The sequence below is a fragment of the Leuciscus leuciscus genome (assembly GCF_965113295.1).
Source record: "Leuciscus leuciscus genome assembly, chromosome: 4".
NCBI classification, from domain to species: Eukaryota; Metazoa; Chordata; class Actinopteri; order Cypriniformes; family Leuciscidae; genus Leuciscus; species Leuciscus leuciscus.
Window position 1 is genome coordinate 8,117,367 of NC_138728.1, and position 27,026 is coordinate 8,144,392.

At 37.2% G+C, this 27,026-nt stretch overlaps 1 protein-coding gene and 1 pseudogene across 2 annotated transcripts; both read right to left on the reverse strand.

The window, feature by feature from the left end:
• Positions 1-3: 3 nt before the first annotated feature.
• tmem63a (transmembrane protein 63A) lies at positions 4-14,087 on the reverse strand. The gene is made up of 24 exons (XM_082166881.1): positions 13,953-14,087; positions 12,715-12,775; positions 10,685-10,846; positions 10,498-10,577; positions 10,267-10,336; positions 10,156-10,193; positions 9,859-10,001; positions 8,913-8,964; positions 8,718-8,826; positions 8,564-8,634; positions 8,023-8,103; positions 6,614-6,740; positions 6,400-6,530; positions 5,938-6,120; positions 5,667-5,820; positions 5,476-5,582; positions 5,313-5,399; positions 4,114-4,173; positions 3,839-4,001; positions 3,413-3,518; positions 3,166-3,333; positions 2,931-3,046; positions 2,558-2,605; positions 4-2,456 (listed from the first exon to the last, which is right to left on the reverse strand). Exons 3-24 carry the CDS (start codon positions 10,844-10,846, stop codon positions 2,316-2,318), a joined length of 2,397 nt encoding a protein of 798 aa, XP_082023007.1. The 5' UTR covers positions 12,715-12,775; positions 13,953-14,087; the 3' UTR covers positions 4-2,315.
• On the reverse strand, positions 12,707-24,742 carry LOC309496470 (G-protein coupled receptor family C group 6 member A-like; annotated as a pseudogene). The gene is made up of 6 exons: positions 24,734-24,742; positions 23,653-23,759; positions 19,120-19,175; positions 17,136-17,651; positions 16,443-17,061; positions 12,707-12,775 (listed from the first exon to the last, which is right to left on the reverse strand). The product of its transcript is annotated as a G-protein coupled receptor family C group 6 member A-like (transcript).
• Positions 24,743-27,026: the final 2,284 nt, after the last annotated feature.

The window sequence follows — 27,026 nt, forward strand, 5'->3', positions numbered from 1 at the left end:
CGGTTTCTGTTACAATCATATAATTAATACAGAACTAAGACACATGCACAGGAACTATATCAACAGTTTCTCTTCATATACATAATATCTTCCCATTGCATTACAGTTAAAAGGAGAAATGTAACCCTTTTTTTTTCTTTTTTTTAGCAAAGCTTCGTTTCTGATTTGATCAATGTTTTCTAAATAGTCCTTTGACATAGGAACACTTTTCTAGGTAGATTAATTTCTAGTTAACTGCAATTCCTGCGACTAGAATTTGCTCCATGTAAACAGTCCATTCCTGGTATTCTTGCGGATATCATGCAAAAGTTACCGGGTTTACAGGCATTATGTGATCAGGACACTTAAGTTGAACTTTACATATCAAGCGATATTATCACGCTAGTCTCATGAATGCTTAAGTATTGAGGCTATACTTTCAAAGCAGTGTGTATTTTAAGGTTTATGCATTGCTCTGTTTGCTTTATTCTAAGTGCCTTACTGTAAATTCAATCTTTGCATAATTGTTTTTCTCTAGTACTTGACATTATGCCACTGCTCTGAGAAGACCAAGAACAATCAGAAACCAACAGTGCCACCTAGTGATGAAGCCTTTAAAAAGCCACTTTTCAGCCAAATACATTCTATTCATTCTTTTAGACACAATTTTACAGGGTCCCAGGAAGTAAACCATAAACCATGTTTACGTTGAAATATCCATGTCTTTATACACATTTGTGTCCTCATAAACCATATATACACAAGAACACACACAAAAATGGGTCATTCTATAATTTAGGGTACATTTCACTGATGATAAATATATTTTTTCCTAACCATTTTCTTCAGACATTTCATATTTTGTCCATTAAGAGAATGCACACTATAATCTCTATAATCCAATATTTTATGCATCCAGTTTTCCAGTTAGCTTGAAATTGCCTTTGTATCCCTTAAATGACAGTTTTTGCAATGTCCACATTTTGAACTGGGTCTCGAGTTCAAAATAATGGAGAAAAAAAATGTTAAAGTCAAGATCATCCAAATTAAATTTATTTCTACAATCTAAATATCTTAGAAAAATAGATTGAGTTTAAATGTATTTCTACAATCTAAATACCTTAGAAAAATAGATTGAGTTTAATTTAATTATCTTTCAAATAAGAAAATATATTCATTTTATTAATGTCTGCAAAAATTCTGTCAACTATGTTACTATCTAAACACCCCCTGAAAACAAAAAAAAATTATTTATCCCAAAACCATGTGACCAGCATCATGTGATGTCATTTTCTTCTGCTGTAGATATTTTGAACACATTATGGTAAATATCCTCTTAATTTTTTTTATATATATATATTATCTCCAATGACCTATTGTCAAGGAGTATATTAATTGCCGTCAACTATGTTGATTACACTGTTATAATTTCCAATATTTTTATGATTTTATTTCAAATGAATATTAAAATGTTAGGTTAACCTGATCAAGAAAATAACATTTGGTTGGCCATACAAGGTATCGTAGTTGACAAACTCACCAGGGAAAACATATTTTTTTTGTAATATCAAAATGGTGTTTAATGACTAAGCTTTGCAACTAGCAGATTCATTACACTGATAAAAATATATAAACTAAAAACCAATAGCTTATTTATTGAGAAAGCATATTGTTTTTACACTTGTTTGCTGATGTGAAATGTACCCTAAATTATAGAATGACTAATGAAAGGCCACTGAGCCATGAGCTCAAGATATGTCAATATATCAATATATTAACATATGTATATAAAACTTTGCTTTAAACAGAAAACATTAAGAATGACATTCAATATGTAAGCGTGCTCTCTCTCTCTCTCTCGCTCTCTCTCTCTCACGCACACACACACACACACACTCACACAAATTACAGTTATAAATTGTGTTAAGTTGTTTCCAACAAGGCACAAGTGCCATGATTCAAGTGTTTATGTGCGCTTTGATATGCTCAAGTTATATTTGTACTCCTTGGCAAGTGCTCATTGGCGAAGCTGCTTTTGTAATGAAGAAATGTATGGACAGCGTGTTTGAATGGCAATTTAGAAAAGAGTTTTTTCTTTGGTGAGAAGAAATGATTCCCAAAAAGCTCTTTTGCATTTGTTATATGGCAGTCTATGATTAAATGTTCCTCATGTCTCTCAGTGTGTATAAAAAAAAAAAAAGAAAAAAAAAAAACCTTGACAGTGATCAAAACTATATCCCCTCCTTCTCCACACTGACCTCCAACCGCCAATATGGCAAGAACCTTTTCCTCCAAAGGACAGTTGGATCAGTCTACATGTAGACTGATAATTGTTGTTAGATATCAGAGTCTGGACAGTCTTCTTCAGTGCTGAGGAAGGGCGGGCTTGTGTCTGTCGTGCCGTAGGATTGCCGAGTGCTACAATCATCAGAAGACTCGGACGATGCGTCTGGGTTCAGAACTTTAGGAAGATACGCCTACGTAGATTAAGAAAGATGGAGAGATTTTAGTAATTATGAAATCTATCAATTGAAAACAAAATGTGTTATAATGTTTAATGTAAAAATTTGAAACTTGCCGATGCAGATGAGCATGAAGATCCAGCGTCTTCATCTTCCTCCTTAATCTGAATCACAGACATACACAATTACATATTTGCATTTTGCAGATGTTTTTATCCAAAGCGACTTACAGTAGAGGATCATAGGCAATACATTACAGAGCCAACAATATTTATAGCATACAATGCCAGGTTTATAAGAAATCTGGATTTGGAAACAGAGAAGAGGAGAAATGTGTGTGTGTAAGTGGTTTAAATTGGTTTAAATGATTATGGTTTAAATGGGGGTGGTTAAATCATAACTATTCAATTATGGTAAAACTATAACAATTATAACAATAGTGGCATTATAAAGTTGGACAAAACTCTGATACAGAACAAAGCAGCTTACGTTGTAGTTGTGGGGACTGAGGTATTTGAAGTGTCCAAAGCAAGTGTAGCTTATACAGATACAGATGGTGACGCACAGAACCACTAGTGTGAACAGTGACGTGACCGCCATGAAGCCTGTGAGGACATAGTCAACATACTGTATTTATACACACACTATATGAATCAAACAAAATAATACAATAAACAAAACGCCTGAGAAACACTGATTTAATCAGCCAATTAGTGGACGTTACCTGTCCTGAGCACAGAGAAAAAATAAAGCCACATCAGGCATATGATTGGTGCAGCCAACGCTTGATTGACAGCTCCCAGGTGAACTTGCCGGTCAAGGCGGGCGGGCAGGTAAGCGAAGTACAGGTTGTGTTTGTCCACCAGGTGTTTCAGCAACAAGTACAGCAGACCTGCAAACATTGTCTGTATGTTAATGTAATGTTACACACACCAATAATGTGTACAAGCCCTTGAGGAAAGAAATCAGACCGAAGGGGACAATGACAGGACAGGTGATGCTGTACGCCATGATGACCGTGAACACACACAGAGTCCATCCGTACATCGCGCCGTACTGAAACTCGTACGCCTGATTCTACAGAGAGACAAGATTACAAGTGGATCAGAAACACATTCCTGTTAATTCTATTCAAATCAGTTTCAAGGGATAATCCGGCTTATTTTCAACCTAATTCCTATACAGCTTATTAGTAAATGTCAATACTCAAGTATAATAAAGTATAATAATCAATAAATGAATAAATAATGAAAATAAAAATAATGAAATATTCAACACACAAAGATTTTGTAACATTATATTTTGAAAAGATATCAGGGTACTTCAAGTAAACAACTAATACTAAAATATATAGATAGAAAAAATTCCAAATCATTTTTGAAAGATCGAAAGTCAACCTGTTTAACATATTTCCTCTCAGCAGCCGAATGTGCGAGTGCCAGACGCACGATGTAGAGCAGTAACCCTGGCAACCGCAGCAGCTCCATGCCTGTGCCCACCAGAGCCGCTGTGATCACGTAATTTACAAAGAACGCCCCCTGATCAGGTAAAAACACACACCTGAGACAAACAAAGAGTGGAGCCAGGAAGTCAAGCCATCGTTTTTTAGGTGCATGTCACAAAGCGAATAAATCATTCTGATTTGAGCGAATAAAATCATAAGTATACTCACTCAAACCTCAGCTTCCCCTCAGACTCCTTATCAAACAACCAGCGGAAAAACACGTCCAGACTGAGTGGAAAGAGAGCACATGCAAAAATACAAGCTCACTTTGGGAACATTTAAAGACCCACTATACACCAATCAAGAATTAATTTATGGTTTTCAAATTTAGCCCATTGATCATAGGTGGTTGCATTTTTTTTTAGGACAAGGTTAACAATGAAACCGTTAAGTTAGACTGTGATCCACAACAGATCTGCATGATTTGGGGAAGAAAATCTCATTGCGAATTTTCTGATAAAAACTGTGATTTAAAATGCCATATTTAATTAAAGCTCCAGGTTTGCTGTGCTTGTAGGGCTAATTTGGCAAAAATATTATTTTGTGTCAATATGATTGTAATTATAATAATAATACTAAAAATATTAAACAAAATTGGTAATTACTATAGTAAAAAAAAAATTATTAAGGTAAACTAAAAATCCTAATATTACTACTACTAATAATAATAATATTAAAAAATAACAATAATAAATAATAATAGTAATTTGAAAACACTGAAACATGAGCTGCTCATGTGTAAATGAACACAGTGCTGCGCTTCACTCTGAAAAATGAGGTTCGTATGCTTATTTAAAGGGGCTATATGCAGAATTCAGAAACCCTTATCATTAGCGGCACAGGTGGCCATTAAGTGAACTGCAGCCAACAACGTATTGCTCGTGCTCACACTCATGCACACATAACGCAAGTGACTGAGCATGATTCAATGCCCCGATATACTCACGGTGAAGTTCTTTTTCATTCTTTGCTTAGAACGAACTAACTAAATTCTTTGCATTCTTCCTTAGAACATATAGTACAGCTCATTATCATGATCATTGTATAAGCATTCATTCTATGTGTCATTGAACAGAAGAGAGGCTCTTGGGAGCGCACGCAAATGTCACATACATTTTCCCAGTGAGTCTTTCACATAAAAATCAGTCTACAGGCTTGCATTAGACAACCTAGGAAGTCAGGGATGTCTCGTTTTTAAAATGTCCATTTCTTACATATAGCCCCTTTAATTAAATCGCATTAAATAACTGATAATCGCAGTGAGACATTTCAAAATTAATTAATCATGCAGCCCTAACCCTCAACCTAGTTTAGTTTACAGTAAAAGTGTGTATAGAAATGTGGAGAAAGATTTAAAGAGCTCTTACCTGGTGAGGCCCAGTGACGGCAAAATCAACACCATGAAGATCAGAAATGTGTAGAGCTTGTACATCATACTCATATTCTCACTAGACCTACACACACAGACAGACACACATTATTGAGTGAACTTGTTTGAGATTGAGTGTGTGTTTCTGTGTTGATGTCTACCTGGTCCAGTGGGATTCTCCCAGTGTAGAGTAATACACTATAGTGGGCAACAGGGCAGAGAAGGTCCACAGTAGAAGAGTGGGGAAGAACTGGCTGATAATGGCACTCTACAAAAACAACAAACAGTCTTCACACCACTGAACTCCATCCATGTCCACACATCATTATAAGTGCTGTGTTCAGACACATACGTTCAGATAGTGAATGGGCTTGGTGACATTAAACTTGTCCATGGTGCTGATGATGATGGAGGGTGTTGTGAGGAAGAAGAGGAGGAGGAAGAGTGCAATATTCAGCAGCACACAGCGTAGCCACCATCTCCACCCACGTAATGACAAATTCTCCCTTAAAGAGACAGAAGGTGAGATTATAAGCAGAATTGTTAATTGATATTAGATAGTCTATAACAAGCAGGTTGTAATATGAAAGATTTTGCTCCAAAAAAGGCATAATAAGACATACCAGTAAATATTATGAGGGTGAGGAGCGTAATACACTTTCCATTTGTGCACCCTCAGCTCTGCACTCTTAGAGGACGGCTGAGGCTCTCGGCCACACCCACACTTGATTCCCCAACCCATTTCTTCTCCGGCCACACCACTTGCCCCACCTCCACACTCAAGAGCATTGAAATCTTTCAGAATACTGTGAGGAAAGACAAAGGACATACATTTAAAACCCAAGTGAGCTGAAATTATACCGGAAAATACATTAGAAAATACTGACATTCTGTCTAAAATTATATCAATAAACAAGATTTCTTTGACTCAATCCACGATTTTGTGATTATTTTCACAGAGATAATGGCAATTTATTCAGCCTTATATTCTGGTAAAAACAATGTAAAACGATCTTATAAGCCAGCATAATTATTATGCATAGTTTCCTTAAATGGGCAGTTGAGTCTGAGTGTGGATCACTTACTAAGCGGCCATGTACTCATTTTGGAGGGTGACAAATGCCATGCCCAGAGGATACAGCCTACTCTGCCTTAGTTTATCTTCCTCCTCAAGCAGAGCAGCTTCTTGTGAGCTGTAGAAATCTATAGCATCAACCTACACACAAACACACACATTATTTAGATGCCAAAACCTTGAAAAGTCAAAACAAGGCCACTGCTAATGATGGTTGTACTCACCTTTTCACACCCCTCACAGTGGCAGCAGCAGCACAGGTGGCTGCATGGGCGCGGGTTGATGACCTCACGTTGTCCCTGGCGATCGAGTATCTTACGGTAATGCTGCAGGTTGTTTTCTGCCCGTTTTCTGTTACAAAATATTACAATAAAAAAAAAATACACGAACAAAACAGTTAATGCTAGAACTCAAAAAATATTAATGATCATACCAGGGTTGTTACATTCGACTAAAATTAAAACCATTTAAAAAAAATTGTTAATTGAAATAAAATTAAATAAAAAGCTAGAAGCAAAAGAAGCGATGCCAATTTTCATTTAGTTTAACTTGATGTACTAAAATAAATACCAAGTTCTGTCATGTAACTCTAAATGGAGCAGGCTGATGGATCCTTACGCAATCTTCTAACAGTTATAAAATTTACTACATGGCACAAGCTGATTGGTTCCCGTTTCATCTGCAGACAATGAGCTTGCTGCTCAACATTTAAATAGTTGGTCAGTGTTTGCTGTAGTTCCTCTGAAACCCTTCACCTCCCCCAGCTCCACCAGTGTAGATCTGCTATAGGTAATTTCATGTATGCTATTTGTGCAGCAGCAGTAGATGCTCACAGCAGCGTGTCGTCATGTATGTATTGGCAGTAGCAAGTCTCTGTACTTGCTCTGCAGCAGCACAATAAATCAACAGCAGCCGCAATCAGGGCTTAAAAATAAAAACTCAGAGCAGAATCATTATTTTAATGTTTCTGTTCTGCGTTTCTTCTGTAACATTACAGTTCCGAAAATGGTAACTTTTTTTTGTCAATACTTTATACCAGACCTTGAATAGAACTTTATACTAGAGCTTGTGACCAAACCTCGTAACTCCGGCAGATCGTTAGAAAAACCTCATACAGTATAGCTCCATCTGCCTCAATTGTGAATGAAGTGCTGCACAATTTCGTGACAGTCTCTGCTTGTTTGCAGTGGAAGGGTAAATAAAGAACTGGTTCTTTGAAACTGTTTCTTCACAATGTTTGCAATGGCTAATGTTTTATGTATTTGAGGAACTGAGAGGTGAGTCTGGTATTTGCCATCTAATCATGGCTATGACTTCATCTTTTATATAAACAAGATTTTTGCCAAATGTATTAAACAACATGAAAAACTGAGCACCCACACAATCAACTTTGTAACCTGTAAGATGTTGAAAACATAATGCATGAACAAAATGCATCATTTGAATTCATGATTGGGTGACTGCCAAATTAAAATATTAAACAGAACAATAAAATAATGTTATTAACCAGTTAATGGTCATTTCAAATTAGCGTTTCTCAATGATACTAAAATAACACTATCGTCTGTGAGAGTATGTTCTATAAGATATTTGGACAACTACTAATAATATTGGGTCAAATTGTCATTCTCACCTGTTTCTGTCCAGGTCAATCAGTTGGGCAACATCATAACACAAGTTAACTTCAGTCACTTGACAGGTAGGGTATGCCTCCCTGAAAACAAATATACATCAAGACATGTTAATACCTTAAAAGTTAACTGAGTGATTTCCGCATCAGTGGCACCAAGCAGAATTGCAAAAATTATGATAATTTTCTCAAACACATCCCCTGTCTACCTTTGCTCAAGACAAACAGGTACTACTGGCCCGACTCAAGCCATTGTTTGAACCAATCGGTCACTCAAATGAACATTCCATTTGCTGCCAAAATTATATCGTTATTATTAAGTATAATCCATATCTGTAATGTTAATCAATTACTGTTATTGAACAAATGCTGACCAATAACTTTGGTCAGTAGCTGCCTTTGAGATCCAACTGAGCCACCCACATTATGTAAGCTGAGATCATGCCTTACACACTGAATGGAACAAACTGCGTGGAGATGGGATGTAAAAGATGTCTGGATGAATGGCTAAAAATAAAGAGATTGGAAAAGTCATCCCACTTACATAAAGTGAGTTTTTATACTCTCATGACTGGCTGCAGTGGGTACAGACCTCACAAACAGGGTGTTTCTGGCCTATGGAAAAATAAACCAGGGTTAGAATAACACTAACCAGCATGTATGTGTGTGAGAGAGAGAGAAATGTCAGTATGGCTTACTATCTCTCTCTTGGTTCCCTTCATTTGAGAGGTGTGGCGCCTCAGCAGGGCCACCGTGATCATGAGATATAGAACTGCAAATACAGTGTGCAGCCAAAGCAGCTTATCACTGCGAAGACATCATATAAAATACAGTTCAAATAGACACACACAAATGCCTGCAGTCATATGTGCATAGACACATACGGTACATACCCCTGCTTAAGATTCCCTATGGTGGTTCTCCCGAAACTGTATGGATCATTGCCTGGAACACAGTTATAAGTCAGTCTTTTTGCCTTCAGCAGAGACTGAAACACATGACTAAGAAAAGGAATTTGAAAATATTTCATATGATGACATTATGTGACATTATAAACCACTACCACCCTCCAAAACCTGGTAAGGGGCCAAAAAATCCAACATATTTAGGCGTCATAAACACAGTGCCTGTTCCAAACAGAATGCAGCAAAATTACGCCACATTAAAAGAAAATGTTGTCCAAAAATAAAGAACAATTCAATCCAATCCAAGAAAATGGTCTTAATTCAGCTTTCAGCAAAAAAAAAACAAGTATTTTATAATTTTTGAAGACTAATATTAGATTTTTGCAACCATTATATTATACTATATTAAAAATATATAAAAATGAATGCCCTTTCATCTTGAATAAAGAAAGAAAAAAATCTAGAAAACTGTCCATGATTACATTTCATATTTCAAATCGGTAATAAAATTTTACAATGCAGTATCACAAACCAAAGCATGCTTAATGAAATTAATTTTTCAAGCTTGTCTATGAGCATTTTCATAAGTCCTATCAATAATAATAGTACCACAAATTATTACATTATATTATAATTTTAAAAAATATATTAAATAAATATATAAATCATATTATTATATTAATTCAATTTATAAATATAGAAATTTTTATATAAAAATGTCAAAAACTTATTTTGGACTACAGTCGCCCTATTTCTCCAATTCATTTTTCTAATCCAGCGTCTCTGTTATTAGTCAAATCCCTGCCTTAAAGAGTAGCTGAGAACCTCTCTAGACAGTGAACAGGGAGGCAGCAGTAGGGTTTATAGTCAAGCTACTGTATGAAGCATTCTTGAGACCATATTGAATTTTTTTGTAATTGCATGAGCGAGCTACCCAGCAGGTCCCCGGACAGGTTGACTGGTAGGATGACGGACACAGACAGCACACAGATGAGCAAGAGCAGGGTGACCAAGTGCTTCTGAAATGACAGATAATGTACTGCATCCACCCCACATCTCTCCTGGACTGTAGTCTCACTGTACACACACACACACACAGACACAGACACAGATCAGTTTCACTTCTCTGTTTATTTCATCAAGACACATGTGCACTTCCCTATTTAAATCAGGAATAAGTGACAATATCAACAGGCAAAAGCTTTCCGGGTATAAACATAACAACACTTACTCCATATTGATGATAAAGGTGACCCAAGAGCAGCAACCCTACAGGAAATGAGGAAGATGTTGATGATGTCATGAATGATGTCATAATGAGGATGATGTGTTCTAAACTCACCTTCTCGTAGTCAGGCTCCTCAATGGATATGGATGATGTCATTCTACGGTAATGTCGCTTACTGTAGTCTCTGAAACGGCAACAATGGTTTTATAATAATTTTTTTAAATACTAATATTGGCTAGTTTAAAGCTTCATTTTACAATACATTTGTAGACACTATGTTCCCTATAGTAACAGTATGGCACTGTATGTTTCCGTCGCAACTAGTACTGCCTTCATGTCACATACCCATCAGTCTCTGTAACAAGAGCGAGTCTCCCATAATCCCAGAGTCTCCTTCTGATCAAAGTGAAGGCCAATAGCAGCACCTGCAAGATGATACACAGCGTCATGTGGTTTGATTGGTTGGTGCAGATGTAATTGGATGGCGCTAACAGCGCAAGTCAATTGAATCCCAACTAACTCCATAACTTACCAGGAAGACTATAAAATCGAGCAGCAGAACGATGGGCACACCTCCGAAATTCACCCCCTTCAGCACAGTGCTCTGCGTGGCACTGAAACAGCTACTGTTATCCACTCGGGGAGTGCCATTATTCACAGGCACGGAGAGCTGCCCCCACCACGTGGAGGCCATCTGGAGGAGAAACAGATTCAAATTATACAAGGATTTCTTTTCAGGGCACACAAACAGCTTTTTTGCTGTCTCTGAAAAGATCTGTTTCAGTGGCACATATGCCATCAACATCCCAGGTGACTATCGTTTGTTTGTTCACCTTCACTTATACAGACAAGTCAGTTTCTTATTTACATGTTAATAGCATGTTAAAGTTGTCACTTTTTGAAGGTAAGCAAAAACGCAGTTTTTGTGTCTGTCCCTTTAAATGCAAAGGAGCTGCTGCTTCAGACGCGGAGCTTCAACAGCTTACGTCCTTTTACCTCACATAGACATGCACTGAAAATGTCAAAACCTTTTCGCCTTTTATGTTCAAACTAGAGTCAGACAATGATGAAGAGACTCAAGAAGAAGTGACAACATGTAGACAACATCTCTGAATGGTTAGTTGATGAATTTATGTAGCTTATGTGTAGTTATCTTCTAGTCATGGATTAGCATATTCTGTTTTGGTAATCTATAAAATCGTGTTCCGGTTCATGTAAATTTTAGGGTTGGTGATGTCACGAACCCGGGAGGAATGTCGCGTACTCCCTACCAGCCTTTTGTTGTAGACTTGTAGTCCTTAAAAAGCAATTTCTTTAAAAGAAAATATCTCCCTTTGCTTTGAACTTTGAGCGTCTTTCTCGTTTTTGCATGCGTTCATAATTTTTTTTTATGACAGCCTGGCCAAACATTATGTCCGCAGTTTCGTTGCGTTATTACAAATAAAACAATTGACTCCTAACACAACTACGTAATAGGATTACAAATCTTTTAACTCATTTTTATTCATATTTAAATAAATGTTGATGTCAATTTTCCAAGTCCGGACATGACTTTTGGCCACTGCTGTACATACATTACATTCAGACACATTTTTTTTTGTAAAAAAAAAGTTTTAGTAAAAAAAATAGTTTTAGATAGGAAAGCTATCTAAAACAATTGCAGCGGTTGTTCAAAGCACTAATGACCAATTTTATAAAAAGATTAAACTAATATATGCATACATTTTCTGTCATTTCTGTAAACTATTCCAGTCAGTATGGCAGCAAAATTAAAAAGCAGAACAATAGGAGCTTTTTCTTCTAGGAGCATTGAGAAGATTACTTTATCTAGTGTGGTTCGTTACAGGTTGGTTTCAAACACTATTTTGAAGGTAAGCTGGTGTAAGAAACAAAGTTTTAAAAATGAATATACAGTATACCAACTATACCATTACTTTATGAATAGATCACAGCATTCTCGATCTCATTCTCAGTCATACCATCACTGGTACCGCCACATGAGATTCCATTCAGTGTTGTGAATGCCAAATCAGTGCAAGGACGTGAAATGTCACATGCATTTCAGTTCAAACTCTAGAGGGAGTCCTTTATAACTTTATTGCAAACAAAACAGAATTACACAATGGTCTGGATCAGGGGTTTTCAAAACTGTCCTGAGATTTGAAAACCCCTTGGTCTAGATCACATGACTATGTTCCATTTACACAGAAAAGGTTTGGAGGGCTTTGTGAACATGATAATGCTGAAAAGTGCAGTAAATAATGGATTATTACTGGTGATTGTATTGATGATAAACGTTTGACTTTGAACCTTATGTTGTCGTTTGATATCACAATGATTCAATGTAATGCCATTATATGCTTCAAGAATGTGTTATTTAAGACAGGATCATAATATATAACCACTAGCCGCACAAATAGCCTAAGTCATAATCTAACCCCTTTTTCACTCCACCCTGTGACTGTGGGCCTCCTACAGATCCTCTTCTGCTTTTAGATTTTTTTCACTTAGTCAGGTGACTCATGTTTAAATCAAGGAATATAATCATATCTCATTACATACTGCTCTGCGTTTTCACTGTCCGGTGCTCATGCATAAGAGTTTTACTCACTCTGAAGTGGCTCTGGAAAAAAAAAAACAGATTAACAAAACAGATTGTGTTACATAAAACATAAAAAATTATTAAATCAAGACAATGAAATTAGAGTTAAGATATTAAGTCAAAATTAATTGAGTTTATGCTTAAAAAATAGGAAAAATATCTGTCAGTGAAGTAAGAAAAATCTTGTTTTTCCCTTTGAATTCAATTTGTGTTTTGTTTTAATCAAAATAAGAGTGTATCTTGATTTAAGAATGTTTATATATTGGTACTGGAAAACAAGACAAAATTACTGAATAAAAAAATATAGTGTAGCTATAGTGTAGCTCCCTTCTGAACACTTTACAGTAACAAGTCACACTCCAATAGTATGTGTGAAATAACTAAGACAGAAGTGAGAAATTCCTTGGTTTGCAATGTGTCGGAGTCAACTTTGAAATCCCACAGATGTGAAAGCAAAACATATTTCAGCAGGGATTTAATTTTAGAAACATAATTTCACCTAATGTAAGGATGCATGATTCTACTTCTTACTTTCTACTTCTCTAAAGATCAGTTACATTAACTTCTCATAGGTCTGATTTCACAGAAATGGCTTCGATTAAGCCAGGATTAAGCCTAAATTCAATTAGGACATTTCAATAGTTTGTTTTTAGACATGCCTTAGAAAAAGACAATGTGCATCTTGAGACAAAACAATGGCACGGACATATTTTAAGATTATGTCAGTTTAGTTAAGACCGCTCAAACATGCATTTTACTCTTGGTACTAGGCTTGTCTGTGAAACCGGGGGAATAGTGTAGGCCTATTAGTGTTATGCCATAGTTTAGCAACACTTTGCATAACTGAAAACAACTTCTTTATGATGTGGAAACTTACCGTTGCCAAACTGACAGCTGATGTCAGAACTGTCAGAACTAGACGCTGGTTAAAGCCAAAAACGGGTAGCTTTACTAACTAGCAACTAAACTAAATGTACTTAGATTCATGTTAGCATGTATCACCTTATAATAACACCTTATTATAAACACACACCAAAACAAACAAAAACGTGCCACTAAACTCAAACATCGACATGCTGTGAGTGACGTCAAGACGCTTCTGTATAACGGCTGGACAAACTTACCTTCATTAACCGAAAGCTTTAGTGGCTCTTTCTCCACTTTGGTAAATAAAACATGTTATGAAACAAAAACATACCTCGGTTGAATTTTTCAGCTTCTGGGTTGTCCAAAAACAGTCGGGTTGTCAACTGAGCTGAGATTAAACTAAACGAAACTTTACAATGACTCATTTCCGCACATGCGCAGACACACTAATCTCCGCCCAGTGTCCCATTACAACACTGGTACAAAAGCGCACTGTTAATTTTTTTTAATGTGTATTAATTGTCATTGTATAGGATACAATTCACAATCACCTTGAGAAATTAATAAATTATTTAATGAAATATTAATAAAAAGCAGATCATAAAAGTCCCGCAGTGCAGAGAAAGATTGCATTAAGAAATAGGGTAAATAAATGTTTTTTTAAAAATTAAGATATTAAGAAAATTAAACCAAATAAATCATAAGTAAAATAATAGTATTTTATCTATTCACAAGCATAATAACTATGCCAAGGCATTCTCTAATATGATGATAATTAAGTCAATTGATCAAATTGAAAATTTAGTGAAATCAGTCAAAGTTTATTTTTCTAAACAAAACAGCATTCAGCAGCAATTGCTGGCAATGAAGTGTTTTTTCTTTCAGCTCCAGAGAGACTAAATAAAATAGAACAAAATTTTAATTTAAAAAATCTAAAACCGATAGGCTAGATGGTAGAAACGACATGTCCATACTATAAATATATGTAAAAGTAGCAATGAAAAATAGTATTAGTAGTGAAATAAAATATGCAAAATGCTATGTGCAATGCAAGGTAAATGCATTATTTATCCAACCATGTTATCAGATTGCTTTCAGGTGTTGAAAATAGGCAAAAATTTCCAAACAGTGTCTGATTTAATTGGTGCATCCACACATTTGGCTTAAATAGATTATCCCAGCCCTGTGGGGGAGTGGGGGAGTGGGGGAGGGGGGGAGGGAGATGAAGAGAGTCTTTGAGCCTTTACAGTGAATCCCAAGTGATTGACAGGTCGACTATATCTGTCCAATATCATCCAGCTCACGTTCTCATTCCCCTCTGCGTGGCCCTCTGCGACACCATCTGACGCAGGAATTAACCCCCGCTGCAGGCTGGAGAAGGGCGACAGGTTCCCTAATCAGCGGCTGATTGCGTCGGCGGCGCTCGGGGAGAGAGCTGTGGTGATTGGGGCTATGGAGGCTTTGATTGTTTTCAGTCAGCCTGACAGCTGAGGAATACTGCTTCTAATCAGCGTAGTCAAGAAACTGGCATGAGTGGCAAATGAACAGTCAAAGTCTACACATACACACACTCTCATTTAGATGTTTCGCTTGGTTAGATATACTGTAAACACACTAAATAGAGTGTGGAGCATTAATCTTATTTCTTTGCTGTAGGCCTAGGCCTACATTACACTTACAACTCAGACTGGAGATTATTCTAGTGTAGAGTAACTTTTATTTAAACAATGGTCAAATTGCAACAGATAGACCAGTTTTACCAGTGAATGGAAATGAGCCATAAAAGGAACATTGTATCATTGTTCTGTCATGTGTAAATAGCTCTTACTGCACCCATTGATTTCTCTTCAATAAATGTTTCCCCATAAATTAATGGTGTTTGTGGAATAATATTGTCTCTGCTTTTGCTTAAACAGTGTGCTTTTTGCCAGGTCTGTGCAACAAAACTAGCAATGACCAATGAAAAATAGCCCATAAGTAGCGAGCGCAATGACCACAAACACAAAATATCCCTTTCCCCATACATAAATTATATATCCAGTCACTGTTATGCAAAATGAAAACCATTATCATAGTTATCCCAAAACTTGCAGTCTTATCATTTAGAATATAGCATTTCAGTACAATATAATTTATACAAAATGTATCAATATGTGGAGGGAATCAACCTGCGGCAACAGTAAAAAAGTTTCCCAATTCCACAGGAAAACCACAGACTTGTCAACCCTGTTTTTGCCTAGAAATATTTCAAAAAGAGCAATAAAGCACAGTTGCAAACAAAAGTGGTTGCATTTTATTTAATGTTCTGCCAGAAGCAGAGAGTTACCATATGATAGGAATACACTAAATGAAATTCTCGATCAAGATCAAATCTGGTATCAGACACTTACTGTGATGTTTTTTCACCCAATTTCTGTATCCGTCATTCAGGAAACACATGCTGTTATTGTTGATCATGCAGGGCTTCACAATCTTCAGTCACTGTGTTACCACATCTTTCTGAGGAATCCCAATTTGCCTCTTCCCAAATGTTGACCTCATAGCCGGTATCCAATTCTCCAGATTGATGCATCTCATTAAACCTATAGTTTTTGCCAAGGCATCATTTAGCTGGAAAATATGACAATATATATGCTTTTGAATATTTGTTATTTGATTTTAAAGAGAATAACAGAGGTCATTACTTAGGCTACTTCAGAGCGTTGGATATCAAAGCCTCCACAGCAGGTTTTTCAGGAACAGATGTCTTTAATTAGCGACAGACTTCACAGCCAGCCCTATACTGCACTGAATAAAGGTATATAGCTTTCATCAGGCTTACCCTTATTTCTTCTGGGCTTTTATTTAACTCTCCTCTTAGTAAGTGCGGCAGGATGGTGTTGTTTGGATGTGAATCAGGGTTTAGATCTACTGTAGATTATTCTGGTACTTTATGAAATGAGAGTAGTATCCTGAAAAAAGGGTTATTCCAAGAATCCAACCTCATTCAGGGAACGGTTGTTTAGCACTTCGACTGACTTAGCCCAACTATCACCAGCGATCCAGAAACATCCAGATGCGTTGGGAGTGAGTTTCTCAAACAAAGAAAACATGTGGTGAGGTTTGGCAAAGGACACAATGACATTAACTCTTGGGGTGCTCTTGATTTGTTTGAAAGTTTCATTGAGTTTTGAATCTAAGTTTTCATCGTCAAGAAAATCAGGTAGCATGACACGGTACGACACAATAATTTTCTGGATTTTGGCGTGCGCCTCAAGATGGTCCATGGCGTAGCATCCAAAATCTCCGTCTGTGGTTACTATGTCAATCTAGGTCCAGTTGTCGTAGCGCAGAATTTAGGCGATTGGTTGAGCCTGGTGGTCATCTTCCAGCACTGTCCTCTTGAATACCGGAAAACAGGTTTTATTGCTCAAAACCCCAGCTGTTGAACCATAACTGATCTGTAATCATAATAAGAACATTGTTGAAAAAAGTTTTAAAATATGGCATTCTGAAACAATTAAACAAAACATACCTGTGGCATAACCCCTATAGTGAGAAACCGCACCACTGTGATGGAAACCTCTGAATGGTACTCTCCCATTACAGTCTGAATTGCCACCAGAACTTTTGTCCTTGAAGACATCAGAGTGTTGAAGTGGTCACATCAGAGCAGGTGTCTAGATCCTGTAGCCAAATGTGAGATTTTTCAACATGGAGGAGTTGTTGATGGCCTCCACCGCTTCAATCATCAGAGATTGAATCAACCTGGAAACGGTAAAACTGTCAGAAAGAACAAGAAGGGCGATGGATGGATGGATGGATGGATGGATGGATGGATGGATGGATGGATGGATGGATGGATGGATGGATGGATGGATGGATGGATGGATGGATGGATGGATGGATGGATGGATGGATGGATGGATGGATGGATGGATGGATGGATGGATGGATGGATGGATGGATGGATGGATGGATGGATGGATGGATGGATGGATGGATGGATGGATGGATGGATGGATTGATTGATTACCAAAATTGCTAAATGCTACTGGTAAATGTTAGTTTGATGGTTGCATAGAAATATTTCTTACTCTGAAGAACAGCAATTGATTTGATATAATAAACAAACACACGCACACACAAATGACCTCAAGTCTGTAATCGCGTCTACTGACCGTCACCGTAGAGCTGCAGAGTCACTCCAACCAAAGACACAATGTCACAATATAAGCATATAGCTTATGTTTGAAACCTGCTACTTGCTTTTTTAATTTTACCACTTCATTTGAACAATCCATTTTTAATTTTTTTAGAATGCATAGCCTATTTAAATTGATATAAGAACAGGTCAGCAAGGATTTAAAGGAAGGAGGAAGATCAGTTAACAGGGTTTTCTCTTTATTTATCACAGCTTAATGATATGTTAAATCTTTTTGCATAATTGAAAAAAAAAAAAATACAGTAAAAATAAGGGACATTTACCCTGAACATCACGTCTCTTATATTTCATCTCCAGCTGACACTTTTCCCTGGAAAGTAGGCTACCTATACTTAAAAAACTTTTTAAAAGCTGCGAAGTATAGGAAAAACGCTACTCATATGGTATCATCATCAACGTATTGATGTGTACGATTAGAGGTCATTGTTGTGGTGGAAACGATGTTGAGAGACAGTCGTAGGCCTAATTGGTGTAAAAAAATATAATAAAAAACTTCTGTGGGGGAAAAAAACTTGTGGAAAGTGGAAGTAGATGTCGACGCTATTACTAATACTCACCACTAGAGAGCAGCACTGCACATACATTTTCCAGCCCTCGTCTCCCAAAACTGTGAAGAACTCGATATTTATTATTCCTCGACAGTGAAGTCTTATTATGTCCTGTATATTTGCCAGTTTATGCCAGTCTTGGCATGTTTGTTATTTAATGCTTTTTATTTTGATCCTGTCTGTAAGTAGGCTATCACTGTACAATTCTATCAACTGTATCATCACAATGTAACCGTTTATTAGCTTGCATTATTTGAGTTTCTAATTATGAGTTATAGAAGCCGTCTCATCCAGTGTTATCCTTCAATATGTGTATTTCAGTTAGTATTTTTAATGTTAATAACGTGTGACATTTTGACGGTTGCTCCGTCAGAAACCTCCCCTCCCCTTCTGAATAACCTTGCCAGATTACCATACAATTATCATATAATTTCAATCTCATTATCATATTGGAGCCAATGGTTGTGGGTTTAAAATCGTTCTGTTTGTCATTTCATTCTACACTATTCAAATGTCTACAATGTGTGATACCTTAACTGGACATTAGGCTATTTTGTCTATTTATATTTTAAAGAGCACTGATGTATAATGGACATCTGGCCTGTTTATTGCCGCTGGTTAGGAAGTGGTTTGATAATATCAGGGTCTATGTGTCGGTTATAGGCCATCCAAGTGTATTAAACACCAGCAGGTGGTCTGATATCTCTTCAGTATGATAATTAGTTCTCGTTGTCCACAGAAATCACCTGAAATCCACACTGTGACGGACCTAATCTGCAACTCTTTCCTGGATACAGTGAATCTGCCAAGAAAACAGCAAATATGAGCGTCAATCATACCTTATCCTCCTCTCAAAGTTACATGGGATTCATATCATATAGCCTACATTAGATAATCTAAAGGGGTTTCATTTTGGGAGCCTCTCTCTCTCTCTCTCTCTCTCTGTTCTCCATTACAATATTAAAGAGAGTTTTACTTAAGCTTCTCTTCAAGGGTGGTCGTGAACTGAAATTTTCCCCAAAGTGCTCTAATCCATCACAAGGACAACACCGGGCCGACCATCCATGCATCATTTTAGAGAGGATGAGGGAGGGCTGTGGGTGGGACGGAGAGAGCGAGGCAGCGCGGGTGGGTTTTTCTAACAGATCTCTGAGCTTTAGAATATCATAATCTAAACCATGGTTTTAATTTGTCATAATAAATGAGAAACCCCACTCCCCTGCAGAGACATGTGCCTTTCTTTGGGTTGTTAAAGGGCCTTTTCTGCATGCTGAGTGTGTTTGACCACAAATGCATATCAATAGTTGTATCCTAATGCATTGATTATGCTTATTATTTTCATGCAACACAATCATCACTACTATTGCTTATATTTAGAGTTAGGGATTTAAACAAACCACTATCCCAAAAAGTGGCGTTTTGAAGAGAGACGTGTAACTTTTCTAGACAATCCGACTTTGACACATAGGAAAAATAGATACCTTAGAGATTTATGTCATAATAGAATGTCATAGAGACCCATTGTGAAAAAGAAGTGCACTTAATTGTATTGAATGTGCACTTGTATCGTATAATATTAATGAAATTAATATTAAAGAGGGAACACTTTCATGACAATGTTTCTTAACACACTTAAAAAATTTAAAGTTTTACTTTGAAGTACATTTTAAATAGTGCTGTAAAATCGATTAATCGCATCTAACATAAAAGTTTGTAAATACACTGTGTGTGTGTGTATCTGTGTGTATGTGTATATATTGTGTATGTGACTTGTTTAAGTATGCTATGACTACTTCTTTTTCACAAGGAGCCACCTAGCAAACAACTAGAATGTTCCTACTTAGCAAAGTGCTAACAATCACTCTAAACACTTTAGCATCATGGCAGCAGCTTTCATACTGGCTATTATCTTCTTGTCATTTATGAAAAGTGAGATATCACTGCTCTGAATTAAGACTTTAAAGCCAATATGATTGACAGGTGTCATAATAACAGTCAACTGCACTTGGCAATTTCTCGCTCTCTGTTTGCAAAACATTAGCATTAAGGGAAAGGAGAGAAAGACGTGCAAGATCAGGTCGCCGCGGTACAGATGTTTTAATTGCGTTTGTGTCAGTGTGAAACACGATTAGCGTTTCTGCTCATTAACGAGCTGATGGGCCCCTCGTTCCGACACCTCGCTAATGCGCTAACACACGAACACCTCACACATCACATTCAGATGCAAAGACTGAAACAGAATCTAATCAACAAGGACAGCAACACATACAGTTAACCGCTCCGCTGCAATTAGATGATCATTTGCTCAAGTCTTTGTGTCTGTGTGTATGCGTGAGTGTAATTACATAATGGATGGTTGAATAAAGCTGAATTTAGTGTGGTGAAGTTCTTTGGCCCCTGCCATGGTGAGACACCTCACCAGTTTGGGTTGCAATTATGCTTTATGTGCAATTTGAATGTCATGCTATTGCTGTACTGAACGTGACCCCGTGAACGTTCAGCCTGCCAACTTCCAGCTGTTCAGATGTAGATGATGGTGGCTCTTATGTCTCCAACTGATCAGTTATTCAGCCGCCAGTACAACATCAACAGTCACACGCTTTTTCGCTATCATCATATTTTTTATGTTACAATAATGCGAATTGTAATTGCTTCTGACTCTTTCTTTTGTCATGCTGTATTTTGGGAACAAAATTCACTGTAGAAAATGTTTTGTAGAAATCTAAACTAAAGGTGACAAGTATTTTCTGTACCAAACACAACAAACAGAATCGCAAAAATAATCCTTGCATCCCAATATGCATACTATCCATCTAGGTTGTTCAAGATCACTAATCTTGAATATTATTAAGGGTGAATATTGAATTGGCACCTGTTTTCAAACAGTTTCCCTGGCAAAGATCTATCCCATCAAGCAACTTCCCCCTTACATGAGATCGCAGTAATGTGCTGCAGGGATGATGTCATTTTGTAGGCCAAAACCCAGAATCAATATTTCTGGTTCCATCGTCCCGAAGTCAATTGCTGTGTCCGAAATCGCATATAGCCTAGTAGGTACTACATTTGGTTTGAAACTTACTTTGCGACTATTAAAAAACATGTTCTATATAGTATGAATGTGAATGAAATTTGGACGTACTACATCTGCAATATTGTCATTATCATGTGACCTGCGTCATCAGTTGTGTCACTTCACCTCCATTCACAAATCCTCTCCCATGGACTTATGGGACAGTAAAGTGTCAATCAAATGCACTTCAGAATCTCGCCGGAGGTAGTAGGTCATCCAGGTACTTTTCACGTACTGTTTTATAAATAGCCTACTATGGATTTGGACATACTACTCGGCTCACATTTGGTTTTCACCTACTATATGGAAGTAAGCATATTCGGATGCAGTGAGAGCGTTTTTTAGAATGGGTTTATGGTTAAATAGCCTATACCTGAAATAAGGTCAAGATATTTTCACGTTTTATTCTACAAAATAAAATACTTCAGAAACTCGTCCCCTTTTTTAAAGCTTTTACTTGTCTTGAAGTGTCTAAATGGGACTGCAGGGGGTGTCTGGGACATTAAACATCACCAGCCGAACAGGTAAACTCATCTACTCACTAGTTGGCTTTCATAGCCTATCACACTCTTGCAAACAACTATAACTCGAACATTCAGGGAAAATGTTTTTAAACAAAGACTGAAAGAGTTGTCAAAAGCTAGTGATGGTGACACTGAAGTCAGGCGACCGTAGTGTAGTTTCTTTATAGAAGGCGATTGTATTTAGGTTTAAAAATTCATTGAAGTTGTGTTCATTTGTTAAGATTATCATCATGAAATGTATAATCATACACTTCTTTTGGTCACAGACCTTATTTTCTGCTATAATCCAAAAGCAAATATCATATTAGGTGATGCTAACTTCTGGGTTAGCCTACAAAAATAAGTCATCACAGAACTCTATTAGCAAACGACATCTATCCAACATCCAACCAAACATTTTGTATAGTTTAAGAAGCTGTTTGACTCGGATATATGTCACAATAAAATCACATAAAAGCATTCTTTCCATTTCATGCTGACTTTAATTTATTTTGCCAAAGGATGAAGCACTGCTACTTGGGCGGAGTGATTTGCTTGCAGCACCTGAGAAGCCCTGTGGTGTCGAGGAGCAGAGAGTTCGCTCAGAGTTGGAGTAAATCACTCCGCAGAAGTAGCAGTGCTTCGCCTTCTGAGAATATAGTTCCCAGTATGTATATGTTAGAAGATGGCTGTGTCTCATGTGACCTTGTTATTTGTACACGCTGTGACTATACAAATCACCACATGTAAATAGGAAAATGTTAGTGTTATTTTGTCACTTAATTGGGAGCAGTATGCTAGCTGGAGCCGTTTACCTCTAGTGTATGAGCTAAGCTAGGCTAGCGGTGGGTGCGTCAGACAGAGTTTGCACGGAGATGAAAAAGGTATGTCTGGCCCTATCTAACTTTGGGCGATACGGTGAATAAGCTAAAGTCCCAAAAAGTCGGCGTGTTCCTTTAAGGTTCAGATGACCACAAAAAAAAAAAAAAGAAAAAAAAAAAAAGGTTGAGAACCTCTAAAGAAAGAAGCACAATTTACGGTTTTTAAAGTGTAGGCCTATGCTATGTCCCAAAATTAATAAATGACAAATAGTATGGTTTTATGTGGTATGCCCAGCATGTTATATCACCGTGATATATTCTGCTGAAAATGATGACTGGCATTTTGCTGAATGAATCTCTCTTTTGTTCGGTCGCTATCGCATCGCTTGCACCAGATTATTCACTTTCTGTGTGTCAAGCACGAAAAGAAATAATACAAAGAAGCTCACAATAAGTAGATTTGCTTTGGTCTCCGGCCGCCGTATGTGTGTGCGTTGAGGCTGCAGCAGTGTGATACGGGTTGAACACACACTCAGAAGTGGACAGATATGAAGAATGACATTTAAAACGCCATACTGTTTGTCAGTGCGCTCTCTCGTTCTCTTTCTCAGACCCTCGCGCTGACTGAACGCACCTCAGTGCGGCTGTCAATCACCGGCGTGTCAAACCTGCGAGGACGAGGCAGGTGTGTTTATACTGGCAGACGAAACTAAACAAAACCCAAAAGACGCAAACAAGAAACGAGGAGAAAGATGAAGGGGCGAGAGTCATAAAACGGAGAGAAAGTGTATCATAGAGACGGTGAGGAATCAAGAGAGACCTTAGCAACCCTTCCCTCCTCCTCCTCCTTCTCCTCCTTTCTCTCTCTCGCTGTCTGTCTCTCACCTGCGTATCAGTCGTCTGTACCGTGTTTGATTGACAGCTTGGCAGAGATCAGTGTCTAGCTGATGTGAGGGTGGCAGACCTGGAAACGCAGTGAGCGGGTTTATCAGCTGCACGGAGAGAAAGAGAAAGAGAGAGAGAGCGAGGTGGGGGAGGTAAAGGGGGGCACACAGAGAAAGGAGTGTGAAAGAGCTACAGGGAAGGAGAAAACGATGAAGGGGAGGAGAGAGAGAGAGAGAGAGAGAGAGAGAGAGAGAGAGAGAGAGAGAGAGAGAGAGGAGGGGGAGAGGGCTCTTTTACTGCCGGTCTAGAATGTGACTGGATTCTTAAACAGCTTTACAGAGAGTAAGAAACAACAGCCACCAATTCATCAAACAAATACCTGCACACACACACATGGGTGAATGAAACTAAAACCATGCACAAAAAATAAGAAATTATATATATATATATATAGCCTATATATAGCAAAAAACTAAAAAAAAATGTGCTTTGTGACATTATATTAATAACAATTACGCACATTATCCTTTTAAATTCTCCTTACCATAATGAGTTTTGTTGTAATTGCCATATTCTCAACTATGATTCTCAATAGATTATCATTACTTCTCAGTAGTGATAAAGTAAAATGGTCTTTTTAATTATGAATATAAAGGCAGTACAACTAATACATGAGATATTAATAATATACTTTAAATTACTTTAATAATATATAATGGTTTTTCTGCATTACAATAATGCATTCATTTTCTGAATTTAATGAAAATGTCACCTTGAAAAAAATCATAATCATTATTTTCTGTAACAAAATAAAATGACTTAATTCTTTTCATTTTGGTGTGAAATTATGCATATTCACATATAAGCAACTAGCCTATATATATATATTTATAGAGAGAGAGAGAGAGAGAGAGAGAGAGAGAGAGAGAGATGCCTTGTGTATGGATGTGCATTTAGGTAATTTATGTAATATATATATATATATACACACACACACACACAAACAAACAACATATCATTAAAGAAATATATTTGAGGAATATACAGAGGAATTATCATGTTTAGCATCCACATCATGTACCTGAAACATCCCTATAAGAATACACACCTGTTTCACATTCATTTTAAGGTCTTATGCTCAACCTATAGTGAAGGGTCCTTCCCTGACAATCAATGTGAGTCTGTTTTATGGACAATAAAGGCTTTAAACAGCAACACTATGTCTTTGCTTTAAATGGCGATGCTCCCCTTAAACGGCTGCTTTATAGCGTGAGTCGTAAAGGCTGTATAATTCAGCAGCATTTTACTGATGCTGCTCCTGGCACGCTGCCTGCCAGTCAACAAATGACGCTTGTGCCGTGGAGGCCGGAAGAGAGAGAGAGAGAGAGAGAGAGAGAGAGAGAGAGAGAGAGAGAGAGAGAGAGAGAGAGAGAGAGAGAGACCCAGATGCCCTGCTGCACTGAATCACTAGCTGTGCTTAAACTCTGTGCAGTGAAACAAATTCCATTACAGAGACACACAAACCTCGAGTCGGGCCTTCCGCACTGCCAGAATTTTGATAAGATTAGATCTCAGATGAAATTAGTGAAGAATCATTTCTGTGCTCTGAAAACACATGATAGCCAAAGGCAATGATATCATGAATATTTTGTGGAAGTCTATGAATAATAAGGATTTGATCATGAATATTCAATATTATCTCAGTACAGTAGTCTGGGTTCAAAACAAACTTTAGATGCGGTCGATTACCACAGAAAATGATTGTCATTTGTCCCTCAATTGGTAAATTGAACAAAAATCAATAAATAAAGTGTAAAATAATAGTAAGATAAAATCACTTATCTCGTCCCTGCAAATCTTTCAGCTTATCTTATAACCATGAAAGGCAAGTAAAGTAACGCAAAATACCCACAGGAATTATGTCAGCAACACATAAATAGAACTTCCTCTGCCTAGAATTAAATGTCTGTTGAATAACTTTTTACATTTACACTCACCAGCCACTTTATTTGGTGCACCTGGCTAGTACCGGGGTTGGATCGCTTTTGCCTTCAGAACTGCCTTAATTCTTTGTGGCATAGATTTAACAAAGTCACTTAAATCACCTTTCTTCCCCATTCTGATGCTGAGTTTGAACTTCAGCAGCTCGTCTTGTCCATGCCAAAAGAATGTATTGAGTTGCAGCCACGTGATTGATATTTGCATCAAAGGCACAATATGTATTTTTTTTAATTTAAAAATATAAAAAATCACTATATCTATGTTATATATTTTTTAAAGTTGTGTATTTACATTATCCCGACAGTTCCAATTAACTTCTAAATCCAGAGAAATTAATATTTTAATTCGAAGACACGGACCGTGTCTTTATTTCCGTTTTGTCGCCGTCAATGGCGTCATATCCGTGTTGTCTCTGGTTTCCGCTCGTGCTGCCATGGCAACCAGAGCTATGAACCAGAGCCCTCTGATAGTAACCAAACTGACGCGGACAACTGTGTAGTTCGCAATGTCTATTTGCACGCTGTTGTTGTTTCGTTCAAACATTATGGACCATGGCAAGCAGACTTTGGATAAAAAGGAGAACTAAACCGAGAATCAATATCAGCGCGGTGTTTTCGAGATGTCGAGAGCTCCCATGGACACTATATAAACGAGAGCTCCACGTCCGAGACTTCGACAACTCCTACATGTACTTTATTAAACAGGTGAGCACATTTACATAAAACTAATCAAGGTTATATAGTTCAACAATGATAAAATGTTAGAATATGATCTGTATGTTATTCTAATGTTGATCTAGCTAGCTTACTGCTAGTCTAATACAGACAAACTAACGTTAACACATACATTTCAACACATTCAAAATAAATGCAGTTTAGAGTGATAGTGTAATGTTAGACCGAGTGAAACAGCGCTGCGTTACCTCTCAAGTTTAATTTGTCTAATAAACTGACCTGTGAGTAGTAATTCTGCGTGTAGTTCGGTAGAATGAAATGTCCATATTCCTTTTATATCCGCGGGACTCGCATCGCGTTTGGAGCTGATAGCTGTCTCTTAGCAATCCCGAACTGCTTCATATCACAGTCATGATAAAAGCATCGATGTATTCAGTCATCCATATACATTATTAGATCGGTCGGCTTGACGTTGACGACAAAATCCATAATTCATAGCAAATGTGTCATCAATCCACGCCTTTGTTATTGTAAATAGGTTAGCGACCCCTAGTGGAGAAAAAATCCCATATTGTGCCTTTAACAAGCAGTTGAACAAGTACCCTTACGAAAAATAAGTTTATTCAAGTGTTCTATTAGTATACTTCTTTTAAACTAAAATAAGAAAGTATCCTTTCAGTCTACAGTTTACATACTTCT

Excerpts from the sequence above, each read along its gene's own strand:
- tmem63a (XM_082166881.1), bottom strand. The coding sequence starts at position 10,846 with ATGGCCTCCACGTGGTGGGGGCAGCTCTCCGTGCCTGTGAATAATGGC. Across the intron at positions 5,583-5,666 it reads AGCCCATTCACTATCTGAAC|AGTGCCATTATCAGCCAGTT; the intron begins GTATGTGTCTGA and ends TTGTTTTTGTAG. Across the intron at positions 3,047-3,165 it reads TTTCTCTGTGCTCAGGACAG|GCTTCATGGCGGTCACGTCA; the intron begins GTAACGTCCACT and ends ATGTCCTCACAG.